This window comes from Pelophylax lessonae, assembly GCF_965119305.1.
Source record: "Pelophylax lessonae genome assembly, chromosome: 6".
In the NCBI taxonomy this organism is placed as follows: Eukaryota; Metazoa; Chordata; class Amphibia; order Anura; family Ranidae; genus Pelophylax; species Pelophylax lessonae.
In genome coordinates this window covers 58,318,439-58,338,149 of record NC_138773.1, presented here as the reverse complement: position 1 = coordinate 58,338,149, position 19,711 = coordinate 58,318,439, and the positions used below count along the sequence as shown (strand labels likewise).

The window sequence follows — 19,711 nt, the reverse complement described above, 5'->3', positions numbered from 1 at the left end:
GTTTTTTTTGTGGTCCTGATGAAGGGAATGCAGATCCTCGAGACACGTTGGCTCATTTTCGTTTGATAAATTGATTCATAATCAACAACATGAATTTAAGAAGTAGAAAGCTTGTTTCTTTCTTTCACTACTCTTAGAAATAAACTGTCCTGACAGATGTTCTAAACCTTCCTCCCTTTACTAGAAAAGTGTTTTCAATCCTCTGTGTGTCCCTGTTGGGGATTTCCACGTATTACATGTTCTGCCTTGCACAAGTCAAACAGACAGGAAGAGAGAATTTCCTTTGCTTCTCTTACTTCCTTTTCTGTCTGAGATTTGTCAGATTGACCGGAAATACAGAGAAATCTAAAAAAAAAAAATGGGTCACAGATACTAATAAAAATTTGAGGTTTAAACGTTTCCCCACTCTTATCTCAGACATACAGCTGAACTCCAGCCTTACATTGCACAGCTTTATAGGCTCCTCTCCTGTACTGAAATGGCTTACTCTCATTTACCTGCATGCTGTGAGATCTTTACAGTGTGCATTAGAAGTAGGGATAGACCGATATGGTTTAATCAGGGCTGATACCGATACCTATATTTTGGTTACAACGTATCGGTATCAGCCGATATTTTGTACATTTAAAGTTTTGAAAAATAAAGCCAATTTTTGACACAAATCTGGTACTGAACATGTTTATTTTTGTTTAATGTTTAATGGCTGGCTGTCTGGCACCCTGTGGTGGGTGGCTGGCTGTCTGGCACCCTGTGGTGGGTGGCTGGCACCCTGTGGTAGGTGGCTGGCTGGCACAGGGGCTGTGGGTGGCTGGCTTGTACAGGGCCTGTGGGCGCCTGGCTGGTACAGTGCCTGTGGCTGGCTGGTACAGGACCTGTGGGTGGCCGACTGTCTGGCACCCTGTCTGTGGGTGGCTGGTTGTCTGGCACCCTGTGGTGGGTGGCTGGCTGGCTGGCACCCTGTGGTGGGTGGCTGGCTGGCACCCTGTGGTGGATGGCTGGCTGGCTGGCACCCTGTGGTGAGTAGGTTGGTGGCTGGCTGGCACCCTGTGGTGGGTGGGTTGGTGGCTGGCACAGGGGCTGTGGGTGACTGGTTGGTACAGGGCCTGTGGGCGGCTGGCTGGTACAGGGCCTGTGGTTGGTTGGTACAGGGCCTGTGGGTGGCTGGCTAGCTGGCATCCTGCCTGTGGGTGGCTGGCTGTCTGGCACCCTGTGGTGGGTGGCTGACTGGTGCAGGGCCTGTGGCTGGCTGGTACAGGGCCTGTGGCTGGCTGGCTGGTAAAGTGCCTGTGGCTGGCAGGTACAGGGCCTGTGGGTGGCTGGCCGGCTGGTACAGGGCCTGTGGGTGGCTGGCTGGCTCGCTGGTACAGTGCCTGTGGCTGGCTGGTACAGGGCCTGTGGATGTGGGTGGCTGGCACTGGGCTGCTGTGGGTGGGTGTGTGGCTGTGATACACTCCCGCGAGACTAGTCCCGACTCCAGACGATGCTGTCCAAGGCGAGGGAGGCGGCCTAAGAAGGCAGAATGATGTTATATAAAAATATCGGCAATATTGGCCAGTTCCGGGGCCGATACAGATATATCGAGAAGTGCATATCGGCCTTGCCGATAATCGGTCTATCCCTAAATAGAAGCAGCTACAGTTAGATAGAGCCCACCACATTTCTTTACAAGTGGATGTCCAGCTTCATCCAGCTTCTTCTTCCCCAGCTTATCCTCTGACTCTCCCCTTTTATTCATTCCATTTCAGTTCTTCCAGTCATGGAGGCTCAGAATGACATGCGGATGTATCCTAGAGCAGTCTGCAGGTATTTGTAGGACCGCCCACTCCTCCAGACTGAAATCCACCCATTACAATATTTGCATAACTCCAGCCAAGAGCCAGCCCACTACTTGCATTGTGCTGTTAGGAATAGAGGCAAGGTGCTGTGTGTTGTCAGGCAGCTCTGTATAGCATTCTGCCGGCCCCTCCCACCATCCATAATCTGCCTGAATTGCATAGAGAATAACAAAGACCTAGAGACTGGGTTGAAGAAAGAAGGTATGTAATATAAATGGAAACGTTTTGGGTGGATTTTAAGCATTAGCCCTTCACACCGGTCTGGTCTTTCAGAGTGAGCCAGCGGTATCACAGATGGGAGATTGTCCTCACTAGGGGGTAGACTGGCTATCCAGGATTTAATTCTAGCAGCTGGGGCAGGCAGAGGCATAGTCCATAGAGAGAGGCAGCAAAGTGGTACTGGAAAGGCAGGATAACCGCTGGCATCGGTGGGAGAGCGCTCAGCACACTTGCTCATTCAGCCTGCTCAGTGAATGTCCTTAAAAGGACCAAAGCACATAGTTTAAAGCGGTTGTATCCTGACCGAAAAAAACAAAACAAAAAACCCTGCAGGACAATGGCATAATGTGCTAGTATGCATCGCATACTAGCTCATTATGAAATACTTATCTTAAAACAAAGCCCTGACACGGTCGCCGGGACATCGCTGAGGGAGCTTACATCTTCCCTCGTCGTCTCTTCCGGGTTCGGCGGCTCCGGAGTGGCCGGAGCAGCAATGATGTCACTCATGCGCGCGGGAGTTCACTTTACGGCAAGGAGCTGGCAAAGAGCCGGACCTTCAGAGCGCATGCGCCGCTGGTTTCAGCGGCTGCATGCAGGGCGAATATCTCCTAAACCTTGCAGGATTAGCAGATATTAATTTTACCTACAGGTAAGCCTTATTATAGGCCTTATTATAGGCTTACCTGTAGGTAAAAGGTAAAAAAGGGACGATACTTCCGCTTTAAGAAGCCAAACCTGCCGATTGTTTGGGGGACAGGCAGAGCGGTGATCTATGTAAACAAGGCAGGTCGCTGTTCTGTGACGAGGGAAGGCTGTGATTCTGTAGTTCTGCTAAGCAGGAAAACGGATCTCTGCCTTCCCACAGTAAAATCACCCCTACACACAGTTAGCAAGCACTCCCTAGGCACACAGTTAACCTTTTGATCGCCCCTAAAGTTAATACAGTTTCAAGGTTTTTCACCCTAATCCATTCTATGCATTAAGGTGAAAAACCTTTTCTGCTCAAGCTGCCCCCCCTCAGCCCCCATTTTTCATACCTGAACCTGATCGTTCCAGCAATGAGCACAAGCCCAGAGGCTCCAGCCGCTGTCTCTGGTCCTCACTGGATAGACTGATAGCAGCAGGAGCCATTGGTTCCCACTGCTGTCAATCAAATCCATTGACACAGGAGCCGGGGGGCGGGGCTGAGTCCTGCTGTCAATGGACGCAGCAGCGGGACTCGTGAGCGTGCCCGCACGGGTACACCCCATGGAAAGCGGCTCTCTGTGGGGGCACCCGATGAAGAGGAGGAGCCAGAAGCGACGCCGGGGCACCCCAGGAGAGGAGGGAGTGGGGCTGCTCTGTGCAAAACCCTTGCACAGAGCAGGTAAGTATAACATGTTTGCTATTTTTCTTTAAAAACAAAATGAACCTTTACAATCACTATAACCCCTTCCCTGGCAGTGTCATTAGTACAGTGACAGTACATATTTTTTAGTACTGATCACTGTATTAGTGTCACCGATCCCCAAAAAGTGTCAAAAGTGTCAGTTAGGTGTCTGATTCTGATTTGTCCACTGCAATATCGCAGTCCCGCTAAAAGTCACTGATCGCCGCCATTACTAGTAAAAAATAAATAAAAATTCAAAAAATCTATCCCATAGTTTGCAGACGCTATAACTTTTGCACAAACCAATCATTTTTATGCTTATTGGAATTTTTTTCTCAAAAATATGTAACAGAATACGTATTGGCCTAAATTGATGAAGAAATTCGATTTTCTACATTTTTTAACTGGATATGTTTTATAGCAGATAGTAAAAAATATTTTCTTTTTTTCAAAATTTTCACTCTTTTTTTGTTTATAATGGGGGTAGTGAGGTAATTGGCGCTGCCTATAGGTATGTATGGTGTATAGAGTATTTGGTATCACAATGAATCACGGTACACTCATATGCAGAAATATTAGACCATATATAAAGTACTATAAATAAGAAACCTATTTATATATGGTCTAATATTTCTGCATATGAGTGTACCAATGTGATACCAAATACTCTATACACCATACATACCTATAGGCAGCGCCAATTACCTCACTACCCCCATTATATCTTGAATATTGACTTTATAGTCTATATCTCTGAGGTAGGCTGCAGCCATCCTACTCATTTCTCCATAAGCGCGGAAATCCCCACCTACATACTTTTTTTGTTTATAGTACAAAAAAAATGAAAACCGCAGAGGTGATCAAATACCACCAAAAGAAAGCTCTATTTGTCGGGAAAAAAATGTATCTGGGTACAGCGGCGCACGACCGTGCAACTGTCAGTTAAAGTAACAGTGTCGTATCGCACAAAATAGCCCGGTCATGCAGGGGGGTAAACCTTCCTGGAGCTGAAGTGGTTAAATTCTTGTAACAGCTGGGAAGGAAGGGGGGGAGAGAAGATCCCCGCTAGCTTTCAGATCGGGAAGGTGTGGGGGTCGGTCCATTTGTAACATGTTACACCCTGAATATGGGTATAACATGTAACTTGTTACGAAAGGTGAACTTATCCTTTAAATGTTTGAAGGAAACCTTACTGGCTCAGGAAAACATCAGTAAAAGCCAAAATCAGTCCATACCTCATAATGGTAGTTCATGCAGGTTAGGTCACGCCAGCATTTGTCACCTCGAACTTTAATCAGACCCTGCACAACATAACAGAGAGAAAAGAAAAACAGTCAGTAGAAATACTTCTTGTATAAAACATGGCAGATCTGTCAGCTCAGTGACATTTAACACCCTCAAAAATACTGGATCTTTAATCCCTATAAACGTTAGCAAATATACTAAAATGCATTAAAGGGTTCTTCCACCCAAAACGTTCGCCTCACTCCACACTGTAGCTGTTAAAAAGCAAAGTACCCCACCACTACTAAAAACATTTATATTATTATTGTAGCATTCTGGAACATAAAAAGTGTATCCCTGCTGAGTAGGTTTATCAGTCAGGTTTTAACCACTTTACCACCGGAGGATTTTGCTGTCTTACGTCCAGGCCACTTTTTGCGATTCGGCACTGTGCGACTTTAACTGACAATTGCGCGGTCATGCAACGCCTTACCCAAACAAAATTTACGTCCTTTTTTTCCCACAAACAGAGCTTTCTTTTGGTGGTATTTGATCACCTCTGTGATTTTTATTTTTTGCGCTATTAATAAAAAAATGCGACACTTTTGGAAAAATAACAATATTTTTCTACTTGGACAGTTAGAAAATATCCAATATATTCAGTTTTTGTCATATATTTAGGCCAAAATGTATTTAGCTACATGTCTTTGACAAAAAAATTCTCAATGAGCGTATTTTTAACCGGAAGATTTTACCCCATTCCTGACCAGGCCATATTTTGCGATTCGGCACTGCGTTAATTTAACGGACAATTGCGCGGTCGTGCGACACTGTACCTAAATTAAATTGATGTCCTTTTTTTCCCACAAACAGAGCTTTCTTTTGGTTGTATTTGATCATCTCTGTGATTTTTACTTTTTGCGCTATAAACAAAAAAAGAGCGAAAATTTTGAAAAAATAACAATATTTTTCACATTTTTTTATATGAAATTCCCCCAAAAAAATGTAAAAATCAAAATTTTTTTAACATTTTTGGCCAATTTGTTTTCTGCTACATATTTTTGGTAAAAAAAAAAATCACAATAAGCGTATTTTGATTGGTTTGCGCAAAAGTTATTGCGTTTACTAACTAAGGGAAAGATTTCTGTCATTTTTGGAGTTTTTTTTTTTAACGCGTAATGGCGGCGATCTGCGATTTTTTTGGCGGGACTGCGACATTGCGGCGGACAGATCGGACCCTTGACTGACATTTTTTACACTTTTGGGGGTACCAGTGACATTACTGCAGTAATCAGTGCTATACATATGCACTGTTACTGTAAAAATGACACTGGGGGTTAATTTTTATTGGAGAGGGAGGGGTTAATGTATGCCTGGTGCTTACTGACGTGTGTGGGGGGAGGTGACTGTGTGACACAGGGACAGATCACAGGTTCAGCTATGCTGAACCCTGCAATCTGACCCTGCCTGTCACTTAGGAGAGCCACACTAGATCCCCGACGATCGGGGAAGAGCAGCGGTGATCACCGCCTCTCCTCCCCTGGCCCGACTCCCGCTGTGACTGAATACAGCGGGAGCGAGCCTCCGGCAGCGCACGCGCCGCCAAGAGAGGGGAATGTCTGGTGACGTAGGTCTACGTCGCCAGACGATAACGAGCCACTGCGCAGCAGTAGCAGCACAGTGAGCAGTGTTAAAGTGGTTAAATATTGTGTTCCTATAAACAAAATGACTTTTTCTGTTCTGACAGTTGTCATCTGGACAGGAAGTGAAGTGAAATGTCTCCAGGGGGGACACAGACAGAAATAAAATCCAAAAATAATTGTGATAGTGAGATGCTGAACTAACACTGAAGAAGGGGGACCTTTGCAATGCGTTGGCTTCTCCTGATTAATTCTAATAAATCTTTTTTTCAGGATTTCAAAAGTTGAATGGCATTTCTAATTCTGACCTCATCTACAAGCAATAAAAGATTAATTTTATCAATAAAATACATTTATTTATAAAATTATTTTTATAAAATTACTTTATATAACATAAAGGGTAACTCCACTTTCGTGGGGAAAAAGAATAGCAAATAAAGAAAAAACAATATATAGCGTATACAATTGCGACACAAATTATACTGTAATTAATTGTTATTAAAAATGACCTTTCCTTTTCAATCTGCAGCCGCTGTAATTTTCTGAAAATGCAATGCAATATGGCTACCTGGAGGTGTTCTGTACACAGAATGTATACTGACCACACCCTAGAAACATTTCCTGCTTGTGTGATTGGCTCACCAATTTTCCCAGAAGTCTGCCTAAGATACAAGTCAGATTTCTGGTATCCCTGCATTGCCTGCAACACAAATGTCATTTTTGGTGAGATACTCCCAATAGGAAATCACATCTAAAGGGATGCAGGCCCAACAGCTTTCCTCATTAGTGCTCTGCAGGTGCAAAGCTGATAGATAATTATGAAACCGCTCCCATTAGACCCACTCAGCACAGAGGAACAAACAGTGATTTTTTTCAGAATAACAAAAGGTAAGAATCTGCAACAAAGTTTGTTATAATCCTTGTAATGTACAGAGATCACCCAGAGGGAAATGGTTTTTATCTTAACAAAAGTGGAGTTACGCTTCAATTCTAGCAGAGGTACTAAACCAGTTAAAGTGTGTGTAAATGTAAATATATATATTTTTCAAATAACTAACAAGTTTATACTTACCTAATCTGTGCAATGGAGTGGCCCCGAATCTCCTCTCCTCAGGTCCCCTGCCAGTGCTTCTGGCTCCTCCTCTCTGGCGAGTGCCCCCATAGGAAGCTGCTTCCTATGGGGGCAATTGTGCAAGCTCACTCCCGAGCTGAGCTGCCTGCATCTAAAGACCCAGACAGCGGGGTTCAGCCCTGCCCTCGCTCCCTTGTCACTGGCTTTGATTGACAGTAGCGGGAGCCAAGAGAGAAGAGCTGCAGACTGGCACATCACTGGATTGAATGATAGCTCAGGTAAGTATTAGGGCAGGTGAGGGGGGATACTACTACCTAAACATTATTTACCTTAATAAAAGGAATGCATTAAGGTAAAAAATGTTTAGGCTTTATAACCACGTTAAAACACATGGTCAATGACTGCCAACAGGGTGGGTTAAATAGCATTGCTTCTGAGTACCAGTGCAGGAAAGGGGAGTTACCAGTACTGCCACTGACACCAATGCCGAGGGCTACCATTGAGGTCACTGACACCAATGAGGTCACTGACACAAATGCTGAGGGCTACCAATGAGGTCACTGACACCAATGCCGAGGGCTACCATTGAGGTCACTGACACCAATGAGGTCACTGACACAAATGCTGAGGGCTACCAATGAGGTCACTGACACCAATGCTGAGGGCTACCATTGAGGTCACTGACACCAATGCTGAGGGCTACCAGTGAGGTCACTGACACCAATGCTGGGGGCTACCATTGAGGTCACTGACACCAATGCTGAGGGCTACCAGTGAGGTCACTGACACCAATGCTGAGGGCTACCAGTGAGGTCACTGACACCAATGCTGGGGGCTAATTTGAGGTCACTGACACCAATGCTGAGGGCTACCATTGAGGTCACTGACACCAATGCTGAGGGCTACCAGTGAGGTCACTGACACCAATGCTGAGGGCTACCAGTGAGGTCACTGACACCAATGCTGGGGGCTAATTTGAGGTCACTAACACCAATGCTGAGGGCTACCATTGAGGGTACTGACACCAATGCTGAGGGCTACCATTGAGGGTACTGACACCAATGCTGAGGGCTACCATTGAGGGTACTGACACCAATGCTGAGGGCTACCATTGAGGTCACTGACACCAATGAGGTCACTGACACAAATGCTGAGGGCTACCAATGAGGTCACTGACACCAATGCTGAGGGCTACCATTGAGGTCACTGACACCAATGCTGAGGGCTACCATTGAGGTCACTGACACCAATGCTGAGGGCTACCAGTGAGGTCACTGACACCAATGCTGGGGGCTAATTTGAGGTCACTGACACCAATGCTGGGGGTTATTACTGATGTCACTGACACCAATGCTCTGGGGGTTATTACTGATGTCAATGACACCAATGCTGGGGGTTATTACTGATGTCACTGACACAAATGCTGGGGGTTTTCATTGTACACACTGACACCAATGATGACTTCAACTTCCTCTTCAGTGTGCACTGCAGTACATTGCAAAAAATACAGCAGGACCAGGTTTTCTGGGTTTTGAGGTGCATTACAGTCCTCTAATGTTGAATGAGCTGCCTAATTTGATGCAATACACTTAAATGCACTGCTATTGTTTGCCCTTCGGGGAGTGTTGGGGGGCAGCACTTGAGGCCCTCTATTATTTTTCAGTTGACCACCACTGTTCTAAACCTTCTCTACTGGAAATAAACACAAAAATTTTGTACAGTATAAGCTACAAAAAAAAAAAAAAAAAAAAAATCACTCTCCTTTGCAGTTTAGTTTCTTAAAATAAATGAACTGCGAGGAAAGTATAGCACCACAGCCGTTCTATCGGCCTTTCTGCATGTGATTCACCATTATCAGTTATCGCTGATCATAAGACGAGGGCAAATTTGTAGCTGTCTTAAGAGCTATTGTAGCCAGTCACAGCAGCAACTGCACAGCCAGTTACAAATCAGTAATTGGAGTGTTCGACGACTGCTATGAATCTCTGTTACAAATCTGCAGGGGTAACATTGCCTAAACCCTTTCACTAAAATCACATAAAGCATTATAATGTGTCATTTACAGGGCTTTTTTTCTCAGAGAATAGGTGCAGGAACCCCTTTCCAAATGACACTTGTCTCCGCCCCCTACCTTCCTCCTTTCCTTTCCTTGATTCCACCCCTTTCCCACCTCCTACTGCTGCCCCTTTTAGAGAATACAGAACCAAGTATTATTTTGTGATACTAGGTAATTTGTATAGAATGTGTTAATAATACCAAGAATAGCAGTATAATAGATCCCCTGCAGCCAAAAACAATAGACCCCCTCAGAAACAATAAATCTCCTCCAGCAAGAATAGATCCTCCAGCATCAACAGACACTGTAGCAAACCCAGCACTCCTTTCTATTACATACATTCAGTGCTGGAGGTGCTGGAACTGCGTTCCCCCGCGTTCCCGCTGAAAAAAAGCCCTGGTCATTTATAAAGCATTTTTTTTTATTCTTTATTTATATATAATTTATATGGAAACAAAACAGGCCAAATAGGTATCAGGAAAATAATTTTTAACAGTTTTCTATAGAATACCCAGTGCTCCTTCTATAAAAGTCTATTTATAGCTATGGACTGACAACTGCCCACAACTGTGTTCCTGAGTTGTCACCCTGCCTCTGATGGGAATTACAATTGATTGTGCTGACACAATGCACAGACATGATCCACTGGCATCACTATCAGAAAGATGGTCCAAAGCAATGATGTGCACCTGGACAGAAAGTGGCCAAAAGAGGTCGGAGGAGATCAGCAGCAATGAGATGCACAATAAAGTATTTTATGAAACAAATGAAAACATGGCGATTGTTTAGGATTACATAGTGCTTTATCAAACTACATATCATCCAGCTTGGCCATACATCTTGTGTTCTAACTGAATAATCTTCTTTAGATCTACCAAACAATATGAAGAATGACAGCCTGGCTACATACAAATGAAGTTGATTGTTTATTTGGGATTCTCCTACATAGTTATGGTAGGTCTGAAGGAGAATAAATAGAGATTGTATATTCAGATTGGAATATGAATTGCCAGATTAGGTGTTGGAGACATGAATGTTTTTAGGCAACTTTAACTACTCTTGACCAACTTTTGATCATCAAATTATCGCACAGATCAGGGCAATCTAACACTAAGGGCCCACTCTTACTATGACCCCCCCCCCCCCAATGCGTATTGCAGTGCAGCAACGCACTAACATATGTTGCGGTGCACTGCAAGGAAAGCCTTTTGGCTAAGATCAAGTGATACATAAATATTCTTGCCTTTTGATAATGGCTGGCTGGCTGTATAGTATCCCTGCTGGTATGATGGGGGCTCTGAAAGCTAGTACTGACTGGAACAGAAACTGGGGCGTCCACAGGCAGTTTGGGCACCAGGGTAATTCCCCAGGGAAAACTGAATGGGCCCAGTTCCTCCTGGTTTTAATGGGCTGGGAAGGCAGAGAGTCTGCGTTGTCTGTGCCCTCTCTCTGGGAGTGGTCGTCCCAGAGGTGCCCTTAGTAACACTTGGGTGTGGGACCCCACTGTGTGAACAGCCACATGGTCACAGCACTAAATACTTTTTCTGTACTGTGCCTCCATGGGTTAGGCCTTTTGGCTAAGTCAGGGGCAATTTTTTCTACCAGGGCCTGGGCAGTGCATATTGCACGTCCACTTTTGTTTTCTCCTCACGTTTTGTCACTTTTTCACTTTTGTGTGCGTTTTATTCACTAGATAGAGGGTGTAAGTCCTCAGGCCTACCCTGATGTCTAGGGGTAGGATAGTTGGCCATTAAATTCCTTCCTTCCCTGAACTGGGGGGAGGGAGGGTCTCTTTTCGGTTGAGCTCCTCAACCTAGTATTAGTTGGGCAGCTTCGGCTGGCCATGAAGAAAGGGGTCCGCCGGGCCTATTGGCTAGGAGGACTAAGTTTGGAACCTTGTCCCTGGGTAATGGCGCCCTCTGCAGGAGTAAGCTAGGCAGATAGAAATGTTAATACAAAACTTTTCTACACTTAGACACACCTCTAGGGGGCCGCCCCCAGCCATTATCCCTGATCCAGTCACAACTGGTCCTCAGTTTGTAGCAAGCAGTACCGGAAGGCAATAACCCCCGGATCCAAAAAAACAGAGGGGCAGGGGCGGCGACTGTCAGAGCCTTGTGCCCCAAGGGTTCAGGATAAGGGCCTACCCCTTCAGGGGGTGGACAAAAGCACACCCTTAACCGGTTGCCGACCGCCGCAAGTACATATACTGCGGCGGTCAGCCCCAGCCAGGCAAAGTGACGTATGGGTACGTCACTCGTCTGTCACTTGCATGTGAGCCAATAGCAGGCGAGCGCGCGCCCGCCGAGGCGCGCGCCTGCCCCGGCTCATTCGCGGAGAAGTCCGTGCGTGTGACCGGCGGACCCGATGTCCGCCGATCACTTGCGATCATCCGCCATGAAGGGAGAAAGGCAGGCGGCTAATGTAAACAAGCAGCCTGTCATTCTCCCCTGTGTAGGAATAGTGATCCTATGGTTCTACTATGTAGGACCGTTGATCACTGTTCCTACACCAGTAGCCATGTCCAATCACAGTTAGAAGCATGCCCCTAGGGACACACTTAACTCCTCCTTCCCCATTAAAGTTAACCCCTTCCCTGCCAGTGTCATTTTGCAGTAACAGTGCATATGTATAGCGCTGATTACTGCAGTAATGTCACTGGTAACCCCAAAAGTGTCAAAAATGTCAGTCAAGGGTCCGATCTGTCCGCCGCAATGTCGTAGTCCCGCATAAAAAAAATCGCAGATCGCCGCCATTACGCGTTAAAAAAAAACCACCAAAAATGACAGAAATCTTTCCCATAGTTAGTAAACGCAATAACTTTTGCGCAAACCAATCAAAATACGCTTTTTGCGATTTTTTTTACCAAACATATGTAGCAGAAAACAAATTGGCCTAAAATGTTAAAAAATTTAGATTTTTACATTTTTTTTTGGGAATTTCATATAAAAAAAATGTGAAAAATATTATTATTTTTGCAAAATTTACGCTCTTTTTTTGTTTATAGCGCAAAAAGTAAAAATCGCACAGGTGATAAAATACCACCAAAAGAAAGCTCTGTTCGTGGGAAAAAAAAGGACATCAAATTCGTTTAGGTACAGCGTCGCACAACCGCGCAATTGTCCGTTAAAATCACGCAGTGCCGAATCGCAAAAAAAACCCTGGTCGGAATGGGGTAAAATCTTCCGGGGCTTAAGTGGTTAAGAGCACTTTTTTGTGTATGTTTTCACATGCACTTTTTCTGTACACTTAATGGTTTTCGTTTTTTTTGCACCACGTATTTAAAAAGTAAAAAGAAAAAAAAAACGCTTGCATTGAAGTGGTCTGCATTGCGTTTATAAAAGCTATTTAAAAAAAAAAAAAAAAGAGGACTGCCAACACACCCAAAGATGCTGAAAATCAGACATGACTTGGGCCCTGACAGTTTTGATGTTGGAGGAAGGTTTGCCTTGCATTGTCTGGCAGTTCATGTGTCTGGCAGAAGTATGTTATAAAATCTGTCTATGGAACAGATTCCTCTGCACTCAGGGATGGAAATGATAAAAGATTAATAAAGGGCAATGCAGACACCTGAGCTAGGGGCACCAGGGACATCTGCAGAGCACATTCTCCACCCCAGGCCAGGCCACTGTCTCCTGTCTGCTTTGATCAGCGCTTAAACCACTTCACTAATTAGGATCACAATCTTTCTGATGAAGGAAGGGCTTGACTGGTCAAAAGGCCAGGGGATGATGTACATATGGATGGATACAAGACATGTCCTCACCTTCTCATCTCCCATAATTCATCAGCAGCCTTAAAAGATAGTCCGAAAGCATCAAAGTTCTAATATCTGGGTTATGCGAGGACATATCAAGGGCTTGTATGTGAGGGTTATGTGTGAGCTAGAAATAACCATCATCCAATTCATTTAGAGAAGAACCCACATTGAGATAAAGCTTCACACACATAGGCATTACATTTTACACCAGCCATAACATTATGACCACTGCCTGGTAAAGTGAAGATTTGATGATTTGATTATATTGGCACCTGAAAGTGGGTGTGATATATTAGGCAGCAAGTGAACATGTTGTCGCTGATGTTGATGTGTTAAAAGCAGGAAAAATAGGCAAGCGCAAGGATTTGAGACTTTGACAAAGACCAAATTGTAATGGCTAGATGACTGAGTCAGAGCAACTCCAAAACTGCTGCTCTTGTGGGATGTTCCTGGTCTGCAGTGGTCGAGATCTACCAAAAGTGGCCAAAGGAAGGAAAACTGGCAAACCAGTAACAGGGTCATGGCTGTGCCCAGGGCTCATTGATGCACATGAGGATCGAAGGGTGGCCTGTGTAGTCCAATCAAATTGAAAACGTTAATGCTGGTTCTGATAGAAAGGTGTCAGAACACACTGCATCTCTGTTGCTTACAGAGCTGAGTAGCCACAGAGGGGTTAGGGCGTGCTGACCCGTGTCCACAGACAAAAGCACTTGCAATGAGCACATGAGCTTTAGAATTGGACCACAGAGCAAGGGCGTAACTACAGGGGTTGCAGGGGTTGCAATTGCAACCGGACCCCATGCTCCAGGGGGCCCGTGTGGCTCCCCTGTATACCTGCATAGGAGGGGCGGTGGAGGCAGCATGTAGAAAAATCACTGTCCTCCTTTTTCCTCCTGTAGCTGCAGAAGGAAAATGGAGGAGATTGGTTCCTCTGTATGCTTCCCCCGCCACTTCTCCTACCCAGTTCACTTCTGTTCTGCTGTCTCTGGGCCCCTGTGTGCTCCCCCCACTGTGCTCCCTCCCCTCTCCTGCCGGCTGCTGCAGGGGATGTGTCACAATAGAGAACCAGGAAGGGGTCGGTAAATATGCAATTTACCAGCTCCTTCCTTTTCTGAATGGACAGAGTCATAGTCAGTGACATTGTAAAAAAATAAAATAAGATGATAAAAAATAATACAATTAAAATACCAAAAAATAAAAACTACTGACACCAGGGGGTGAACTTCCAGGACCGCAAAGGTCACACTTGCGACCTGGCCCTGGCATTCCACCACCGTGGGGAGGCCCCAAGATGGCAGGAAGGGGGTCCACTGCAGAACTTGTGAAAGAGTCTCACTGCGGGACCATAATAAAGGGCCCCGCAACGAGAGTAAAGGGCCCAAGGATAAGTGGGAAGAGCCCTAGGCTTGAAGGGAAGGGCCCCGGCCAGGGGTCCGTGGGGGGGCCTTCATGGGTTCTTGCACCGGGGTCCTGAAGGTTCTAGTTACGCCTCTGCCACAGAGCAATGGAAGAAGGTGGTCTGGTCTGATAATCATGTTTTCTTTTACATCATGTGGATAGCGGGGGGCTCCCATTCTTCTTTGCAGACCTCTCAAGCTCCATCAGGTTGGATGGGGAGCGTCGGTGCACAACGATTTTCAGATCTCTCCAGAGATGTTCAATCGGGTTTAAATCTGGGCACTGGCTGGGCCACTCAAGGACATTCAAAGAGTTGTCCCATAGTCACTCCTTTGTTCTTTTAGCTGTGTGCTTGGGGTAGTTGTCCTGTTGGAAGATGAACCTTCACCCAGTCCGAGGTCCAGAGCACTCTGGAGCAGGTTTTCATCAAGGATGTCTCTGTTCATTGCTGCATTCATCTTTCCCTCGATCCTGACTAGTCTCCCAGTTCCAGCCACTGAAAAATATCCCCACAGCATGATGCTGCTACCACCATGCTTCACTCTAGGGATGGTATTTCCATTTTGGAACACAGCTGTAACATAACAAAAAGTGGAAAAAGTGAAGCGTTGTGAATACTTTCCGGAAACACTGTACTTTGGAGTCCGTTCCTTGATGGGTCAGGGCTGTTTTTGGGGTGGCAAAATGGTGACCTACTCAATATTAGGTGGGTAGTCAGAATGCTATGGTTGATTGGTGTATCTCCACTTAAACTTATAGGGCTATGTTTTCCTTTAACATCCCTCTCACAAATCTAATGTATACTTATCCTTGATTCACATAGTCTTGTCTGTGCAACTTGCTTAGCGTACATACCGGTCAGTGAAGATTTTGGTGCATTCGAATTGAAGGTTGATCATTGGCAGTGCCCGGAATTGGTTTTGTTGTTGGTAGTTGTTTAGGAGGCGACAGCAAGCTCCTGGGAGTTCTGAGAGAGTTGTTGAGAAGATTTTGTTAATACTATTTCCCCATGCACCCCACCACCTCAGATGCGTTTGTCTGCAGTTAAAGCGGAGTTCAGGCCTATTTCGCAACTTTAGTGATTCCTGGAGTGCTCGCTATGCTGAACAACAATTGGGCATTTTAAATATTTTTCGGGGGTCCCTTACCTTATTTTCAGGGCATTTTTGATTGTACTACCGCCTCCTCCCCCCTCTGTGGCCACGGCCACCGACATCACTTCCACCTTTGCATTGCATCCTGGGAGCTGTTTGTCATCACTCCCAGGAGGCTGGATTCAGTTAGAACTCCCAGAACACTCCCTGGAATCAGGAAGAAGGATACAGCAGATTACACTGCGGCTTCAGATGCCCACATCCAAGATGGCCACGCCCAGACAGCGTTTTTAAAAGTAAGATTTGAACTAAAATCCAATACTGTACACCTAGTAAGCATGAGAATAGCGGTTCTGTAAAGGGCGATGGATTAGTGTTATAGGGGTATTTTTAGTTAAAAAAGATATTTGAGGCTGGAACTCCGCTTTAAGGTGTCCTTTTATGAAACGGAGATGAGCAGTGATCCTGCTGATCACAGCTCATTTCTGATCATTCTCAGTCTATGAAACAGAAATGATCATGTTCTTCGCTGATCATCTCTTCACACGGGAATTTGTCATTGCCTGACACAGAAACAGCCAGGCTATGAAGCTGCGATCTCCGCACTTCACTGGCGATCTGGGCCAGAATTCACACTCCCGGATTCACCAGCCTGGAGCTTGTGAAGCGGGGAGTGAAGACCAAATCGGGGGAGAACTGAGGGGGAAGAAGGAAGATTATCGACTTCCTTCTTCCTCGTTCAGACCCCCCAACACAGTAATCATGTCCCCCTGCCATATTTATGTATATATATATATATATATACACACACACATACATGTAGATATATATTTAATGTGTATATATATATATATATATATATATATATATATATATATATAATGTATGCATGTGTGTATTTAGTGTATATATATATATATATATATATATATATATATATATATATATTTATGTAGGGGGACTATTATTTATTAACCACTTAAGCCCCGGAGGATTTGGCTGCTAAAAGACCAGGGGGTATTTTGCGATTCGGCACTGTGTGACTTTAACGGACAATTGCGCAGTCGTGCGACGCTGTACCTAAACGGATTTGACATCCTTTTTTTCCCACAAACAGAGCTTTCTTTTGGTGGTATTTGATCACCTGTGCGATTTTTTGATCACGCGCTATACACGAAAAAAGAGCGTAAATTTTGCAAAAATAACAATATTTTTCACATTTTTTTATATGAAATTCCCCCCCCAAAAAAAAAGTAAAAATCAAAATTTTTTAACATTTTCGGCCAATTTGTTTTATGCTACATATGTTTGGTAAAAGAAATCGCAAAAAGCGTATTTTGGTTGGTTTGCGCAAAAGTTATCGCGTTTACTAACAAAGGGAAAGATTTTTGTCATTTTTGTTTTTTTTTATGCGGTACTGCGACATTGGGGCGGACAGATCGGACCCTTGACTGACATTTTTGACACTTTTGGGGTTACCAGTGACATTTCTACAGTAATCAGTGCTATATATATGCACTGTTACTGTAAAATTACACTGGCAGTGAAGGGGTTAACTTTATTTGAGAGGGAGGGGCTGTGTGTGTCCCTAGGGGCGTGATTCTAACTGTGATTGGCTGTGGCTTGAGCTGTAGGAACACTGATCAACGGTCCTACATAGTAGAACCGTATGATCAGTGTTTCTACACAGGGGAGAATGACAGGCAGCTTGTTTACACTAGCTGCCTGCCTTTCTCCCTCTCCCCCGACGATCGCAGAGTCACACACGCGCGGGTGGGTCCGTGACCGCGCGGGAGTGCGCTGCCTGCGGCGCGCGCTCGCTCCCCAGAGCCTCACAGGCTAGTGACGTATAAATACGTCACTTTGCCTGTGAGGGGCTGACCGCCGCAGTATATCTACTTGCGGCGGTCGGCAAGCGGTTATCATTAGTGGGGATCGTGTACTCAGCAGTGATAATTTATCACTGCTTGTTAAAGCGTGCCAGTGATTTTCATACTAGGTAACCTCGCTTTGTCTCACGAGATTACAGGCGCTCCATTCACTTCTACACAGATCTCGGTGAAAACAGTTCTCCTCTGATCACCCTGGGAGAACTGAAGTTCTCCGCTTCATAAAAAGGGTGCCAGAGGAGATCATTTTCCCCGGAGAACTGTAGAGAAGCGAACAGAGAAAAAAATTCACCCTTTCATAAACGTACACCCAACTGCCTGGACAGGGTGGTATATTGACTGTAGCATACCCAGTCCTGGTTTCACCTGGCAGAAAGTCAACCACTGATTTTGTTTTCCACATTTGAGCCGATTGCTGCGGATTTGACTGAGGCATGCTCAATCCTGGTTTGTTTCACTTAAATATTGATTATGGGATGTGAACTGGGTAACCCCTTTGCCTAATCTGATTCCCACTTTATTTACACGGCTCAAAAAATATAAAGGAACACTTTTTAAACAGAGTATTGCATCAAGTCAATAAAACTCCTGTGATATTGATCTGGTCAGTTAGGTATCAGAGGGGGTTGTTAATCAATTAAGCTGCTTTGGTGTTAACAAAATTAAAAACAGGTGCACTAGATGGACAACAATGAGACAAACTCAACAGGAATGGTTTTTCAGGTGGAGGCAAATTTAATTTTTTTCCCTACTCATCTTTTCTGACTGTTTTTCACTAGTTTTGCAATTGGCTAGGGTCAGTGTCACTACTGGTAGTATGAGGCGATACCTGGACCCTATAGAGGTTGCACAGGCAGTCCAACTCCTCCAGGATGACACATCAATACGTGCCATTGCCAGAAGATTTGCTGTCTCCAAGCACAGTCTCAAGAGCATGGAGGAGATTCCAGGAGACAGGCAGTTACTTTAGAAGAGCTGGATAGAGCCATAGAAGGTCCTTAACCCATCAGAAGGACCGGTATCTGCTCCTTTGTGCAAGGAGGAAAAGGATGAGCACTTCCAGAGCCCTACAAAATGACCTCCAGCAGGCCACTGGGATGACTGTCTCTGACCAAACAATCAGAAACAGGCTTCATGAGGGTGGCCTGACGTCCTCTAATAGGCCTTTTACTCACTGCCCGGCACCATGGAGCTTGATTGGCATTTGCCATTGAACACCAGAGATGGCAGGTCCACCACTGGCGCACTGTGCTTTTCACAGATGAGTGCAGGTTCACCCTGCGCACATGTGACAGACATGAAAGGGTGTGGAGAAGCTGTGAAGAATGTTATGCTGCCTGTAACATCATTCAGCATGACCGGTTTGGTAGTGGGTCAGGGATGGTCTGGGGAGGCATATCCATGGAGGACACACAGACCTCTACAGGCTAGACAATGGCACCCTGACTGCCATTTGGTATTATGATGAAATCCTTGGACCCATTGTCAGTTCCCGGAGAATGAAGGAATTGATACTAATGAATGGCCCCCACCCTCGCCTGACCTAAATCCTATAGAACACCTCTGGCACATTATGTTTCGGTCCATCCCATGCCGCCAGGTTGCACCTCAGTCTGTTCAGGAGCTCAGTGATGCCCTGGTCCAAATCTGGGAGGAAATACCCCAGGACACCATCCCTCCTCTCATTAGGAGCATGCCCCGATGTTGTCAGGCATGCATACAGGCACGTAGGGGCCATACAAACTACTGAGTACCATTTTGAGTGGCTGCAATTACATTTCAGCAAAATGGACAGCCTGCTGCATGATTTCTTCACTTTTATTTTTTGGGTGTCTTTGAGTTCAGCCCTCTGTAGGGTGATAATTTTTAATTTCCATCAAACGATGTGGCATCCTTTCCTTCCTAACACATTACCCAGTCCATATGTCCATATCAGTATAAATATCCAGCATGAGATTTTTTCCCCTTTGAGATCTGATGTGTTTTCAGTGTTCCTTCAATTTTTTGAGCAGTGTATTATGCTTTACTGACTCTGTATATTCTGTCCTTCTGGCTCGAGTACACAACAGTTTTCCAGCTTTAGGGTCCATTCACATTAGCACATCTCTAAAGTCGCACCATTTCCAGTGCGACTTTAATGCAACTTTTGGTG

The 19,711-nt window shown here is 45.1% G+C and overlaps 1 protein-coding gene across 1 annotated transcript in view; it reads right to left on the bottom strand.

Annotated features, from left to right (window-relative positions):
• LMF1 (lipase maturation factor 1) overlaps positions 1 to 19,711 on the bottom strand; it is a 641,107-nt gene that overhangs the window by 337,214 nt on the left and 284,182 nt on the right. Inside the window, exon 5 of the mRNA XM_082261255.1 lies at positions 4,662 to 4,727. Within this exon, the coding sequence (XP_082117381.1) occupies positions 4,662 to 4,727 (66 nt within the window). The remainder of the gene's footprint in view (positions 1 to 4,661; positions 4,728 to 19,711) is intronic.